This window comes from Apaloderma vittatum, unplaced genomic scaffold, assembly GCF_000703405.1.
Source record: "Apaloderma vittatum isolate BGI_N311 unplaced genomic scaffold, ASM70340v1 scaffold40572, whole genome shotgun sequence".
NCBI classification, from domain to species: domain Eukaryota; kingdom Metazoa; phylum Chordata; class Aves; order Trogoniformes; family Trogonidae; genus Apaloderma; species Apaloderma vittatum.
Window position 1 is genome coordinate 6,234 of NW_009702725.1, and position 14,542 is coordinate 20,775.

Genomic DNA, 14,542 nt, shown 5'->3' on the forward strand with positions numbered 1-14,542 from the left:
AGTCTTGTGAAGACCTTGAGGGTTTCCTGGAGGTGTGATTGCTCTGTAATGCAGTAGGATGTTGTTCTGCCTAGGGAAGCTGTGGAAAATGCGTATGTCCTTTCTATATGAGCCTACAGCGTAATTCTGCTAGTTCTGCTCTGGTAGGTGTTTTGGTGCTTGCCCTGAGCCCATGTTAAGGACAAGCCCAATGCCTTCCATCTCTCTGGCATGTATGGCTGTAGAAATGCTGCAGGTGCTTCACAAAACAGTGAGAGGGACTTGTTCTTGCTGCTGGGGACTTCTGTGCTAGTGTTAGGTTGCAGTGGACCCCTCCCACTGTTTGAGGGTGATAGTTAGTTGGGTTCAGGGCTGCTGTCGATCTGACCCTTTCCTGTTCTGTGCAGCCTTCATCAGGTCTGTGGGGGCAAACTTGGAGTACGAGTCTTCTCATCCAAGTCTCCAGTGTCCTGGGACCCTGAATTGTTTTGACCTGGGGTACTTAGTCAGCCAGTGGTGCTAGAGCCTTGCTGGCATTGGGTCAACATTGTGCCTGAGCTTAGATGTTTCCCTGCAGTGCAAGATGTAGCTCTTTGTGGCTGGCTGATGCGATCTTCTCATGCTAGCCTGCCCAAAATAGGCCAGTACTCCCCAGGAGTTTTGTCTCTGCCCTAGACCTGTAGTAAGGCTGACTCATTCAGGCATTGGGGTCAACAGAGTAATCCATTGTGCCTGAGCTTAGATGTTTCCCTGCAGTGCAAGATGTAGCTCTTTGTGGCTGGCTGATACGATCTTCTCATGCTAGCCTGCCCAAAATAGGCCAGTACTCCCCAGGAGTTTTGTCTCTGCCCTAGACCTGTAGTAAGGCTGACTCATTCAGCTTGATAAGATAAACACAAAGCTGAAATAATTGGGTACCTGTGCTGGGAACTAACTCTTGAGGGCTCCTCAGTCTAGCAAATAAAGGCGTAGCTGGGTGTCGTGGTTGAAAGCTGAAACTAGACAGGCAAGTTTGGAGCTTGCTATTAGCCGCTGAAGCAACATAAAGCTCAGCAGCTTTCAGGTTGTGTACTTACTGCATTTCCCACAGCTGGAGCCTTGAGTGGTGCTCAAGGATGCTGTAGTTCCTGCTACACTTTCCTGACTTCTGCTGTATGTGGAGAGCTGATAATCTTCGTGGTGCCCAGAACCTTCAATATTACTTGTATCACAGTGATATTACAAGTGAGTATTACTTGCTGTTAAACCCCTGGAAACCTTGGGTTCTCTTCTGCTGCTGGTGCCCCTGAGGTGTGGGGATCAGCCCTGAGTGGGCTTTGCCCTATGGCTGCAGCTGCCCTCAGGGTGGCATGAGGAGCTGCTTTCTGAAGCCCAGTAAAACTTCTTGGGGATGTGTGGCTGTGCAGGCTGCTCTGCAGCCTTGCTTGGAGGAAGGGGTACTTTGGGGGGTGAGGGTGAATTGAAGGGTGAGATTGTTCCACCCCAGTGCTGTTGCAGAGAGGTGGGCTGGCATTCCCCACTTCGGAGGAGCACAGAGAGTATGACTGGGCAGACACGGAGCCAATGCTGTTGCTGCACTGAAGTGATCTGCAGAGAGTGTTGAACCAGAATGGTGTGTGCTGGGCCCACACAAAGGCCACTGCAGCAAAGCCTGTTAAGTTGTAGCACAGGTAGTGTCTGCTGCGGCCCTGCCTGGGTTCTAGCTAGAGCAAAGAGGACTTTGAGCTCTTCCTCTTGCAGCAAAGCTGAAGGAGCAATGCTGATGCTGGCTGCTGAGGGCTTGAGGTAGCAGTGGCTGCTGCATACTCCCAGCTCAGACCTTGCTGGGAAGAATACTCAGGCTTCAGCCTTCTGGCTGTTGGTCTGGGAGAGGCTGTGTGCTTCCTGGTGATGACAGCAATAAACCTGCTGGGGAGATTGGTCTGGGGACCTGTGTCCCTAGGCCTGTGTGTGGGCTGTGATTCTTGTGCATCTTCACGAAGGAAGTGGTAGGTGGAGGGTGTAGCAGCAGCTGTGGAGAATTCCTCCCTTGCAGGTGGACCAGACAGATGAAGCTGGACCTGTGCTCTGTCTTCCTTCCTGTGGACTGGGGAGATGTTGGGGAGCACAGAGCTGAGTGAGGGTGTTTCAAACTTGCCTGCAGCAGCAATGCCTGGGCCTTTCCTGCTTTTTCTGGAGAGCATCTCTCTGGATCCCTGTCTGGTGTGCCCTCATAGTGAGGCTGAGCAAGTGTGGGGTGTGTCAGGTCCTTCTCCCTGTAGCCTTATATCCTTCTTCTGTGGTATTCTCCACTGCTTGGGAATACCGTCCCCTGCCTGGGAGGGGGAGCGGAAATGTTATTGCCAAGGAGGATACACCTAGCCTATGAGGTGCTGGGTTGTGGGGTGGTAGTTCTTGTTGGGAGGGTTTTGTGCAAGGATGTGAAACCAGGAACTCTGGCACCAGAAACTGATGTTTGTTTCAGAACCTATAGCTTTCCTTCCTCGGGCACTGGGTCTGCCAGTGATGCCGTGTTACTTCTCTGGTGGGGATCAGTGGGCAGGACCTCTGCCCTGCATGGGGCAGCTCTGCATCTTCCTTGGACACCTTCACCAGGGTCATGCAGAGTAGCGTACTAAGTGGGTATCGGTGGCAAGGCTGGTGGCAGCACTGTGGGTGGTAATGTTTGAGCCTGTGCGGCGAGACTAAGGGGCTGGAGATACAGGGCTGAGGCTGGAAACTTGCCTAGCTGGCTTGGAATTTTAAGATCCTTAAGGACTGGTGGTGGTAGGTGATGGGGTTCCCAGCAGAGCTGGGTAGACAGGGCCAGCCTTAGTGAGAAGTGGGGAGCGTGTGGCTCAAATGGCAAGTGGATGCTGGTGGTGCGATCAGCTGAGAGCAATGCTAGCGAGGTACACATGACTTACCTCTGAAGCAATACTTGAAATTTGTTGATCTGCAGAGCTGTGCTCTGCTGGCTGCCCTCCTGATTTGCCCTTTTTCATTCTGCAGAGACACTGCCACCACCATGGAGGGGATTGTGACCATGTATCAGGACTTCATGAAGAAAGCAGGTGGGTGTTCTGCTCTACTCAGCTGTAGGGCAGGTACTTGCCATAGGCACAGGGGGTGGTCTGTCATCCATGAAGCAGTTTGGGTTTATCTGCATCCTACTTCTGCCCTGATGCAGATGCAGCTCTGGGGTTATGTTGCCTGTTATGAGGTTGTCTTGCCTTGGTGCCTGTGCAGGCTCTCTTGGGGTACTTGTGCCCTCCTGGGCAGAAGGTCTCCAGGCTGCCCTGCAGTGTGGCTTCAGGCTGTGCCTTACTGAGTTTGTCTGGCTCCATCACCCTCTCCTCCCAGACTCCCCCATACCTGCACCCCTGTCCTAGGAGAGCGGAGTTGCCACGTACTTGCCTCCTCTGGCAGTGGCATTACTGGTGGCAGGATGGTGTGAGGATGCTAACTGCTCTGTCCTGTGGCTCTTTGTAGACCCCCGCATTGCTGATTATCCACTGATGCAGTCCCCGTTCCTTGTGATGGGCATCCTCCTGGCATATGTCTACTTTGTACTATCCTTGGGTCCCCGGCTAATGGCCAACAGGAAGCCTTTAAACCTGAAGAAGTTCATGGTGCTATACAACTTCTTTCTGGTGGGACTCTCACTTTACATTGTCTATGAGGTGAGTGGTCAGCAGGAGGCTGTCTGGCACATAGAAAGCAGTGTACGAAGGCTGCACGGGTTATGGGGAGCCCTTTTGCAAGCTGTTGCGTGCCCGTCTGTGTAGGGCTTGGGAAGTGCAATGGATGGTGTGTTGGACCTCACCCTGATGATGCTTTTGTTGCAGTTCCTGATGGCAGGGTGGCTTACTGGGTACACCTGGCGGTGTGACCCTGTGGATTTCTCACAGGACCCTAAGGCCCTCAGGGTGAGTTCTTGTCCCTTTCCTTCTAAGTGGGGATGGACTTTGGTGCTTCTGTTTGGTCAGCAAGGTCACAACTGCCTGACCCTCCTGAGGCAGAGGGCTTAGTCCCTGGCTCTTGCTTTCACCTCAGGGTTACTATATGCAGACTGGTCACAAAGCGTGTTAAGGCTGAGGTGAGTCTCTAACGTTAACCTGTTCTGTTACAGATGGTCAGTGTTGCTTGGCTCTTTGTCTTCTCCAAGTTCATCGAACTGACAGACACGGTGAGTTGCTGTAGTGGCCTTGTCACCACCTGCTGGGTGGGTTGCTGGGGTACAGTGTACTTGGGGTAGGTGCTTTCTTCAGCCTTTCCAGCCTGACCCAGTAGTGCTTCTGCCTGGCAGCACTGCCAAGGAGGCCACTCTGGGCTACTGCAGAGGCTGCTCCTGGCATGTTACAGCTCTGGAAGTTGTGAGGTGCCCTAATGTGTAGTGGCAGGGGGAAAAAGTGTCACTGAGATCAGACACTGTGTTAGTGGCCCAGCCTGCTCTAGCTCCCAGGGCTGGAGGCCATTGATGCTGTTGGGCTCTCATTGCAGGTGATCTTTGTCCTGCGAAAGAAGAATGAACAGGTCACATTCCTGCACCTCTTCCACCATTCTGTCCTGCCTTGGAGCTGGTGGTGGGGAGCAAAGTTTGGTCCAGGTAAGGTGGAAACTGTCTGGGTGTACAGCTTGCGGAAAGGGTGGGGTTAGCTCTAGCATGCTGAGAAGGGTTTTTTTGGCCGTTTTGGGCTCCTAGAATCTTTTTGTAGTGCTGATTGCTGGAGAGGGATTGACTTACGCTAATGAAAATCTGTCTTAACAGGGGGAATGGGCTCATTCCATGCCATGATCAATTCCATGGTGCATGTCGTCATGTACTTGTACTATGGGCTCTCAGCAGCGGGACCGGCGTTTCAGAAGTACCTGTGGTGGAAGAAGCACATCACAGCCATCCAGCTGGTGAGTCCATGCTGTGGAGCAGAGTATGTGCCCTCAGCCTCTGATGTGAGGGGCAGGCCAGCCCTTGCATCTATGAAAGCTGCAGCCAGCAGCTGCAGTCGTCTCTTCTGTAGCCTCTCATGCTGTGCTTCTCGCAGCTCTGGTCCACTGTGGATGTCTGATAGCCCCACCAGCCTGGGTTAGGGGGTGGGTGCTACTCAGCACGCTGCTGCTGGGCTGCAGACACGTTGTGAAGGTGAGAGGCACATGCTGCCTTGAGACCTGTGCCTGCTTCCTCCGGCTGCTGCTGCCTGTGTCTCAACATAAAGGACCTAGGGTGGGGAAGGAGCCTATTGGTTTCCTTTAGAGAAGGTGTCTAGTGGGATCCCTGGCCCTGCTTCCATGAGTAACTTGGCCGTGCTCTCCCTTGCTCCCAGGCGCAGTTCGTGATTGTCTCCGTCCACATCTCTCAGTATTACTTCATGCCCAGCTGCCAGTACCAGTTCCCCATCTTCGTCCACCTCATCTGGATTTATGGGACCATCTTCTTCATCCTCTTCTCCAACTTTTGGTACCAGTCCTACACTAAGGGCAAACGGTTGCCCAGGGTGGCTCAGCAAGCAGCCCAGCACAATGGTAGCAGCATCCATGAGAATGGCACTGTCACCAATGGCAAGGTCAAAGCCAACTAGAGGGCAAGGCCCTCCCAGAGCCAATGAGAGCCCCGGTGCAGAGGCAGCTGGGACCTGTTCCCCTGCTCCTGGGTGCTACTAGCCAAGTGCCTACAGACTGTTGTATCCCTGTGCCCAGCCTTGCTGTCTTCTGTCTGCATGCCCAGCCTCTCTGCTCTGAGCAGCCATGGGCAACTTGTTCTGCTCCTGGGAGGGCTCGTCCTGTTTCTCAGTATTGCTGAGCGGAGAGGCAGCTGCCTGCATCACAGCTGTGGGGCTGCAGTCCCATTCCAGTGTTTCCAAAGGAACTTCCCCCAAGTGCCTACATCTGGCCCTTCTGCCTGGGGGCCATTTCCTTCTGAGTAGGACCAAAAGAAGAAACTGATCCCTGTCCTGGTGCCCTCTCTCTCCTGTCTTATCAGAGCCTGTGTGGATGAGCAGACTTGTCCCTGGCTGCTTGCTGCTGCCAGCTCAAGTGTGAGTGCTCCTGCTCTACCATGCCTTGTGCCATTTTGTTCCACACCACAGTGCTGCATGTCCCTTCTGGTTCCTCTGCCCAGGTCGGGGGGTCCTGCCCCAGCGTATCTGTGCTCAGGTGTGGCTGTGGAGAATGTAGGGGTGGAGTGTTTGGGTCTTGAGGGCCCAGACCTGCCCAGTACAGCACACACGCCCTGTGCCTTGTGTGTAGCAGGGGTTGTGACAGCCTGAAATGCCTCCCCACACAATAAGCCCAGGTTGCCTTGCCTTTCTGTGCCTGGGCTGGGTGCTTGGTGTGTGCTTTAGCCACACTTACCTGATCCTGTATGGCGGCTGGTGGCTTGCTCCAGAGTGGGGGAAGCCAAGCTCAGCCTTGTCTTGGACCACTTCCATTCCTGCAGACTCAAGACTTGAGCAATAATTGCCCCTAGAATCAGATCCTGGGCTCTCCTGCTTGGGACCAGCCCGGCTCTGGCCCAGTTTGAGCACAACGGAGGATGGTTTTAGCGTGCCCTGCTGTGGTGTAGCAGTGAGCACCTCTTGCCTCTGTGGATCTGACTGGGCCTGGGTGAAGGTGTACAGCAGGGTGGCAGCAGCTCTCCTGGGCCTTGTGCCCGTCACCTGCTCTGGCTGTAACCCAAACTATGCTGATGGCCTTGAGGAGGTGAAGGAGCCGGGCCCTGACAGATTGGGCTGCTCTTCTATCACAAATAAACAGACAGAAGGGGAAATGGCTCTGCCTTCTTGTTTTCCTAGCTTGCTCTGCTCAGAAGATGTTCCAGCGCCGTGGTCGTCCTGTCCCGTGTGATTGGAGGCAGGGCTGGCAGAAGCAGCTGGAGTAGCAGGTTTCTGTGTTGCGGGGGGAGAGGGCGATAGCAGTGTGCTGATGAAGCAGATGGCAGATTGTTTCCAAGGGCTTCAGTAGAGCAGTGCTGAAGGCAGGAAATGTGTCAAGGCTTCTGTTGTGAAAGTGGCTCCACCCTGTGAAAGAATGGCTGGGGTGGAGTGTGGGTGTGGGCTGGGACCAGGGCCAGCTGCTCAGGAGGAGCTGCTGCTTTTCAGAAATCCTGGGGAGCCGAGGTGTGGCAGAGCAGGGAATAGTGACTCTGGAAACCCAGGTGATGGGGAAATAGCAGTCTCTTGGTTTCTGTATCTGCCAAAGCTGCTGCCATCTGTGAACGCCCCTGCAGTGTACCTCAGGTTGGGTAGAGGCAGGTTTGTGTGGCACTTCTGTAGCAAGAGATAAGCAGCAGCATATTGCCTGGCTGGGCTCTGTCTCTACCACCTGAGGCAGTCTGGCTCCCTTCAGGCTGTTTGGGTGCAACGCTGCATTCCCCCTCACCCTGTGAGCAGGGCCCTTCTGAGCAGACAGGCCAGCCTAGGTGCTGATTTAAGCCTGGGAAGAGGGGTGGGTAGCTGGTTGGGCTGCTTGTGGCTGGGAGAAATGTGTCGACCAGCAGGTCTGCAGGAGCTGAGTGGGTGTGGGAGGGCTCTAGTGGATGTCCAGCCAAAGCCCTAGAGCAGGGCTCAATGTGAGGGAAAGCTCTGCTGACCCTGCCTGAGCTGCTGCACCTACTTGAAGGCCATGTTCTGAAACGAAAATGTCTTCAACTGGCCTGAACTGGTGTGACCGGTATGCCTGACTGCATGTAGACATTGCCTGATTTTATAGGGCTCAGGGCCCTTGTACATGTAAAGCTTTAGAACGTGAAGTGGCTGCTGCCCTGTGCACTGTTCTCACAGTTGTTGCTGTTGCTCTGTGGGCAAGGACTGGCAGGAGAGCTTGTTCTGGTCCCTGCTGCAGTGGTGTGTAACATGAGTTCAGTGCTCAGAACACACCACTTCAGGAGCTGTAGTGACAGTCCAGCTGAGATGGAGCTTTTCCTGTCTAACCGCCTTCTCCCCCTGCAGCTGGCTCCTGGTAAGAACAAGACAGTCTTTGCTTTTGCCCAAAATAGTAACAATACTTTAAACCACTTAACGCTTGGCATTTTGAAGTGGGCTGTTCCCCATGTGTGCTCTGCTGTTGCTTCCTCGAATTGTTCCTGTTAGCTGTGATCTCTCCATGGTAATTTTTCTACTGTCAGGGGCAGTCTGGGCTGACGCTCTGAACAGATTTCACACCTTATATAGCAGTGTTTCCTGGGCCCACTGGATCAGTGCCCAGCTCCTTCCTCTGCTCCTCCTTGCTCCAGGGTGGTAGGACCAGTATGAGGCCAAAGGAAGACACTGTAATACCATCGCCTTCTAGTAATATTCAAAGGGTTTTCAAGGGATGTGTAATGCACAGCTTCTAGAGTGGATGTGTGCTAAGCAGAGAGGTAAGACGGGCTCTGCTATTACATGGGAGTCAAGAAAACACAACAGGTTTTGGGCACATGAAGCCTGCCTTCCAGGGACTGGATCTACTGGAAGCCTTAATCTGCCCTGCTGCCATGGAACTGCAGGGGTATAGGGCAGGGCTCCTGTGAAAGCAGCACAGCTCTGGGGAAGGGATGAACCCTGCTGTGCTCTTCCCCGTTAGATGCAACTGCTGCCCTAGGATTTGCTTCTGAAGAGGAAGGAGGGCTGCCTCTTCCTCAGACCTCCCCTGCTCTTCCCCAGGTGGCCCAATAGGGATGCACCAACAGCCCTGCTGGGGAGGTGCTGGGCTCTGCTGCAAGCTGGTTGTTGAGACTGTGCCTACCTGTGTCAGCAGGAGGTGTGGGGCTGCTTTGATGGGTGTGCGGTGCACGCAGGCTGGCTTCAGCCTAGCACAAGTTTTTGCCAGCACTGCACAGCTTTGAAGGCTCCATTTGGCGTAAACCTCAGGAGCCTGGTGCCAGGTACAGTGTGGTACCTTGCTGAGAGGAAGGTGAAAAAATTAGTAATAAGCCACCCTCAGCTAATCACTGGGAGGTGCTTTGTACAGGCCAAGGTGCTCATCAGCTGTGTGGTGTTGCTGGTGCAGCCCTGCAGCCTCAGACACCATGGCTCTAACATGCAGAGCAGCACGGCCACAGCAGCTGTGCTGGCTCTCGCTCACATGAAGGCTCAAATGAGTTACCAGTGTAACTGAGTCCAGAAAACGTGCATTTTCCCAAGTGCTGGGACATCAAGCTCTAAGTGTCAGCTCAGCCCTGCTGCCTGCTTCTCTGCATGCAGCCTCATCTTGGCACCAGAGCTTCCTCTCAGCTGGAGAGGAGGATGGAGATCAGGGCTGCTGTAGGAATGTACAACCAAGGGTCATGCTCTGGGTGCATGGTGCTTTGAGAGTCTCTCACATGATGTCCAAGCTGTCTATGACAATGTAAACTAAGCTTTTGGCTTGCCTCGGGCTTTGTGCCAGTGCCAGGCCCTTTCTGGCCTTTGCAGTTATTACAGCTGTTGCTGTATGTTTCCATCTTCAGCCCTGTCTTTTTTTCCAGTAGCATTTGACTCCTAAATTCAGTACTAAGCTCACTGCAAGAGGAGCTATTCTACCCTAGCACTGTAAGAGCAGGCACTGGTGGCTGTAGCACAGAGGCTGCATGTAGCAGAACAAGACTAACTGCCATGTGCAGGTGACAGTGGAGCTCAGAGTGCCAAGGACAAGTCCCCAGAGTGCTCTGGCACAGGTGACATTGCTTGTAGTTGCCCACAGAAGCACCTGGCCAAGACAGGACACAGCAGAAGCTGGGGCCACAAGTATACTGTGCTTTCAAGTTGAGCCTTGCTCTTCCCCACCACAGCTGGCACCAACCCAGGCAGCAGCTGGGCAGAGGGCCCGTCCTTCCTAGGGACCAGTTCAGAGCTGGTTTGCTCTGTTAAAGCTGAGGCAAGGCAGGGGTACTTCCTCCCAACCCCACTGCAGGGCTGTCACTTTTGACACTTGAAGGGATAGGAAGTCTCCCAGGCTACAGTTTCCCCCAGTGGTGGAGGTACAGTGCTTGTGGCTGTGGTCAGCATGAAGACGTGGCAGCAGGTGACATACCTGTCTTAGCTGGGACAGGTGCAGAGGTACAATCATTGCACAGCATCGTTCTCCCAGGACTTCAGGATTGCGTCAGGCTCAGGCTGCCTGCAAACTGGTCCTAAAGAACAAGAGCTCCACCACTCGCCCAGATCCCAAACCTCAGGGAGGAGGGAGCTGGCTCTGTGTGCCATGGCCTTTTCTTCCATCAGACTCCACAAAGTCAAATTAAAGCAGTTTATTAACATTTAAAATACTGTACAGTGTGTAAGCCAAGTTCCCCCCATCACCACAACAGGCCTGTGCACTCAGCGGATGCCCTGATGAATGATGCTGCTTTTGGCACTGTTTGCCTTTTCTTTCTCCTTCTTCTTTATGGGGTCCATCTCAAAACAGTGCCAGAGCCGCAGTGTTTCATCAGCAGCTGCTGAGGCCACTGTTGCACCATCAGGGCTCATGGTCAGGTTCAAGACTCTGGCGGTGTGACCTGAGGAGGAGGTGTGCAGTCAGGGCTGGGCTGATCGCCACATGCTCCGATGTCCCCAGTTCTACTACAGTGGTCACATTTACTCCCATATGCCCCATGAGCCCCAGCAGCCTACACAGCTGTCCCCACACCATCCTGCAAGGCGGATTCACACTGGAAGCATGGATTGGAGCAAGTGTTTCTTCAGCAGCCCAAAGGAATAACCCCTAGCAGCATGCCCCTGGATGCTGTTCAGCAGCAGGGATACTCCAAGCTAGACCACGAGTCTGCTCAAACCAAGGATTACATCTGCCGTCAGCCCTCCCTTTCCCAGGCAAAGGGCCCAGCCTACCTCGCAGCTCAGTGACCTTGGCCATTGTAGGATACTTCCATATAACCAGCTGATTCTGTGCAAATCCATGGCCTGAAATGAACTCCTTGTAGTTTGTTGACCATAGGATAGAACAGACCTGGGAAGAAGCCGTGATGCAGGTAAGACAAACTGCTTATGCTGATGCACAAGAGATGAGCATGGTCCCCTTCTTACCCATGCCCCCAGGCCTGAGGAACCAGCAGCTCTATGTAGCTGTCCTGCCAGAAGATGTTTATCTCCTAAACGATGTTCATGTCTCACCTGGGAATGGGCATCGACGGTGCTGAGGCAAGTGCCAGAACACACGTTCCAGATGCGGATATGTCTGTCACTAGTCCCACCTCCGGTGGCTAGAACATTCAACTGCCATGGACACCATGCCACAGCCTGTAAGAAAAGGATTAATTCAAAGACATTCAAGAGGGAACCTGTGCACAGCATGTCTGCCTTGCACATAGACGTGTGCCCACAGCAGCCCTGCACTCACCTTGACAGCACCCTGGTGCTGAGTGAAGGTCTGTACTGGAGCAAACTCTCCGCTGTCTCCCTGGGTGCACGGCCAGATGTTCACCAGGTTGTCATTGCCACCGCTGGCCAGGTAACGGCCATCTAGAGACCACTTGAGTCCACACACCTCCTGCGTGTGGCCAGCAAGCGTGGCCACGTGGTGCTCAGCCACTCTGACATCATGGTGGTGGATGTGGCCAGTCCGTGCCCCGCTGCAGAGAGAAGGCTTGCAGGGTCAGGCTGGCACATATTTTCATGGAAACCCATTTTTTCTGCTGTTGCAAGAGTGTACTTGCCACTGGGTTTCCACCAGTGTTACCAGTGTCGCTGGCCTGTTGGTGTGAGCAAAGCACACCTCTAAGTTCTTCACTGCTTTACCTGGAAAGGATGTAGCTGTTCCAGCTGAGGGACCCCACACGGGAAGAATGGCTGGTCATATTTCGGAGACGTTTCTGGTGCTGTATGTCCCATAGCTAGAGAGGCAGAGCAGTAAGTTCTCTAGAGGATGAGGAAACACAGCCTTCTTTGCTTTGCCCTAGGAACCTCACTGCACAGGGGGGCTCTGGCGTTCAACCTTGTTAGTATGGGACCAGAGATAAAAATTATCTCGTGCCTACAGAAAAGGTAACTCCAAGTGTCAGAAAATCTCAAAACCAAACTGCCTTACAAGCTGCAGTTGTCTTGACTGGTTTAGGGTGGAAATGCCTACAACCAGTGACCAAGTCAGGGCGCATCGTATCCCTATGCTAGTCAAGCCTTTGTCCCAACTCCATAAATCTCCTAGACACCACCTCTCCTTTTACTCCTGGCACTCACCTGGACCTCAGCATTACTTGTGCCAACAGCAAGGTAGCTTCCTTCTTTAATCCATGACACAGAGGAAACATAATCGTCTGGATGCTCCATCTGCAGCAGCTGGATAATGTCTCCAGAGGTGTGATTCCACAGATAGACAGAGTTGTCCAGAGCCACTGCTAGGAAGTTCTGAGAGCTCCAGTCAATGAGATTCAGATCTACAATTTTAAGAGCAATGCAGGTCACACTGTGGTACCTGAAGGGCCCTGCCCTTCACCAGTACTGATGCCAGGTCTTCCACCTGCACCAGAGGGATGTGTGTGTTTGTACATGCACACATATGCACAGACACACATACAGGTAAGGGGCAACCTTCTGGGTTGGATCAGCAGCCCTGATCCAAGTCATCCGCATAGCACTCCAGGCCACTGTTCCTGTAAGGCTACACAGGGACGTTCCAGAAGTGGTCTGTGCCAGCCTGGGTGTGTAAGATACTGAAACAGCCCAGTTACACTGTCCTAGGGACTGCACTCAGATGAAGAAAGATCTCAATGCCTGGCACTCAGCATTGCAGCCTACTTACAATAGTCATTGCGGATATCCGGTGCGTCCAGGATCCGGTCTGGCATTGAGGGAATGTATCTGCCATTCTTCTTGCTGGATCCAGGTGTTTTCTGACTGTAGAGCACTTTCAGGTTATTCTGATAACCTGTGTGCAGGGAAACAGACCTGTTAACCTGAATTACTGTTTCCTCCCAGCTGAGAACCACTCACCCAGCTAGAAACCCCTTCCAGTGAAAATGAAGTCCTATGAGATGCACAGAAAGAGCACACATCACTGGCAGTATGAACTCAGCCAGGGTGAGTTTCAACTCCCTAATTCACATGAACAAGTTTAACTGACAAGCACTTGGTTTTCCATATCCCATTACGCTGAGTGGCCATTAAGCTACAAAGCAGACAAGTTGAAGCTTTTGCAGACCTCAGGAAGATTTGCCACCTGCAGTACAAGTGAGCAACTGGCAGTCATTTCAGATTTTGTAAATAAATTCATTGTAGTTGTTATGCAGTCCCTCAACCTCAGGAACCCTCCAGTGTGCATAGGGGCTCTGAGAAGCAGCCAGTTGATCTCTCCCCTGTTCACACACAGGGCCTTTGTGTTGCTGTTCCCCTGCCCATCTAGATCTCTCCAGCTGAGACAACTCACACAGACACTGTATCCTACCTTCTGGAGCATTCTGTGGTTTTCCACTGAGGCGGAGGATCTTTGCTTCTTCTATATCAAAGCCATTCAGATTCACTGCCCAGGCTTTCTGTTGCTCCTACAGAGAAAAACCACCCTCAGTGAGATACTGTTGAAACACAAAGCACATGGTGCACTTAAAATTGCAGCTGGCAGAGCATACACCTGAGCCCCCTTCTTGAATCAGGGGAGATGCAGCTGTGGGAGTCGGCTACAGACAGGCAGGTTAAAGTAGTTTTTCCTCAAACATTGGCCCACTGTCCTGCTCACATCTGCCTACAGAAGAGTGGCAAGTTCAGAGTCTCACTGCCAGTCACAAAAGCCACCACCATAAGGGATCAAACACTTCATAAACACATTTCAGAACACAGTGTACACATTCCAGAATAGCTTCCCATGTAGACATTGTCCCGGAATAGCTACCACCAGAAGTTTCACTGTGCACAGTTTCACAGCTTTGTGTCTCTCTAGCCTATGTTTTAAAGCCCCATTAGCCCCAATTTGAATTTTGCAGAGGCTGGAGTGAGCAGAAGCAGAGGTGTAAGGCTGTGTGCTCTTCCCCGTGCCTAGGGAAGCAACCCTACAGAGCAGCTACACTCAGGCTCCTGTGTAGCAGCTGCATAGCTGTTCCATCTGCAGGCTCTACAGCTTCCATTTCACCCCAGGCTCCTGAAGCCCAGAGCTGGAAGCAGTGAGAGCTGTGGCTGTCAACCCCATATACCAACTTGGTAGAACTTAGAGGTTTTCTTCTCTCTAAAAGCCCAGAAAGGATTAGGGACTTGGTAGTGATAGTTACAGCAATTGTAACTTAGCAACATGCTCACCTTCTTGGTAGGGGACTCCTCAGAAGGGTTATTCTCTTTGGTTAGGAGAAAATGGGCCATCTCCATCTGCATAGTGCTTCGACTGGGAATGTAGCGATCCCCTCCGGCCTTCGTTGGGGTGCTCCGCATTTTGGAACCAGATTTACCTGCATTCACATGCATAAATACTGTCTTAACACCTATTGAACAGCGTGCATTACAGCTTTCAAGAGACAGAAAACCCACTACAGCTACTAGGAAAATTTCAGACAAGTGGGACTCAGAAAGCTCATGTCATCCAGTCACAACTAACTCATTTTTTGCCCCCCATATAATAGCAATAAGCTCTGTTTACGGACTGCCAGGATACAGCTCCCCGGGTCTATTGCAACGGCCAGCAAGTCAGAGAGGGTGGCCTGGCCCGGAGCCCT

At 52.7% G+C, this 14,542-nt stretch overlaps 2 protein-coding genes across 3 annotated transcripts; one reads left to right on the forward strand and one right to left on the reverse strand.

Annotated features, from left to right (window-relative positions):
* The first annotated feature begins 2,970 nt into the window (after window positions 1-2,970).
* On the forward strand, window positions 2,971-6,726 carry ELOVL1 (ELOVL fatty acid elongase 1). 2 transcript variants are annotated; one of them, XM_009864323.1, is made up of 7 exons: window positions 2,971-3,032; window positions 3,451-3,641; window positions 3,807-3,887; window positions 4,091-4,147; window positions 4,462-4,567; window positions 4,730-4,866; window positions 5,283-6,726. In XM_009864323.1, the coding sequence occupies exons 1-7, from the start codon at window positions 2,987-2,989 to the stop codon at window positions 5,535-5,537; spliced, it is 873 nt and encodes a 290-aa protein (XP_009862625.1). In that variant the 5' UTR covers window positions 2,971-2,986; the 3' UTR covers window positions 5,538-6,726. The 2 variants fall into 2 exon arrangements, with proteins under 2 accessions (XP_009862625.1, XP_009862626.1); XM_009864324.1 differs by lacking the exon at window positions 3,807-3,887 and having other exon boundaries at window positions 2,987-3,032; window positions 5,283-6,511.
* A 3,416-nt stretch (window positions 6,727-10,142) lies between these two features.
* Window positions 10,143-14,279, reverse strand: CDC20 (cell division cycle 20). Its single transcript, XM_009864325.1, has 9 exons — window positions 14,133-14,279; window positions 13,291-13,387; window positions 12,649-12,774; window positions 12,087-12,283; window positions 11,649-11,743; window positions 11,251-11,482; window positions 11,025-11,150; window positions 10,743-10,860; window positions 10,143-10,411 (listed from the first exon to the last, which is right to left on the reverse strand). The coding sequence occupies exons 1-9, from the start codon at window positions 14,259-14,261 to the stop codon at window positions 10,233-10,235; spliced, it is 1,299 nt and encodes a 432-aa protein (XP_009862627.1). The 5' UTR covers window positions 14,262-14,279; the 3' UTR covers window positions 10,143-10,232.
* Window positions 14,280-14,542: the final 263 nt, after the last annotated feature.

Excerpts from the sequence above, each read along its gene's own strand:
- ELOVL1 (XM_009864323.1), top strand. The coding sequence starts at position 2,987 with ATGGAGGGGATTGTGACCATGTATCAGGACTTCATGAAGAAAGCAG. Across the intron at positions 3,642-3,806 it reads CACTTTACATTGTCTATGAG|TTCCTGATGGCAGGGTGGCT; the intron begins GTGAGTGGTCAG and ends CTTTTGTTGCAG. Across the intron at positions 4,148-4,461 it reads TCATCGAACTGACAGACACG|GTGATCTTTGTCCTGCGAAA; the intron begins GTGAGTTGCTGT and ends CTCTCATTGCAG.
- CDC20 (XM_009864325.1), bottom strand. The coding sequence starts at position 14,261 with ATGCGGAGCACCCCAACGAAGGCCGGAGGGGATCGCTACATTCCCAGT. Across the intron at positions 11,744-12,086 it reads CAAGTAATGCTGAGGTCCAG|CTATGGGACATACAGCACCA; the intron begins GTGAGTGCCAGG and ends CTGCCTCTCTAG. Across the intron at positions 11,483-11,648 it reads AACAGCTACATCCTTTCCAG|CGGGGCACGGACTGGCCACA; the intron begins GTAAAGCAGTGA and ends TTCTCTCTGCAG.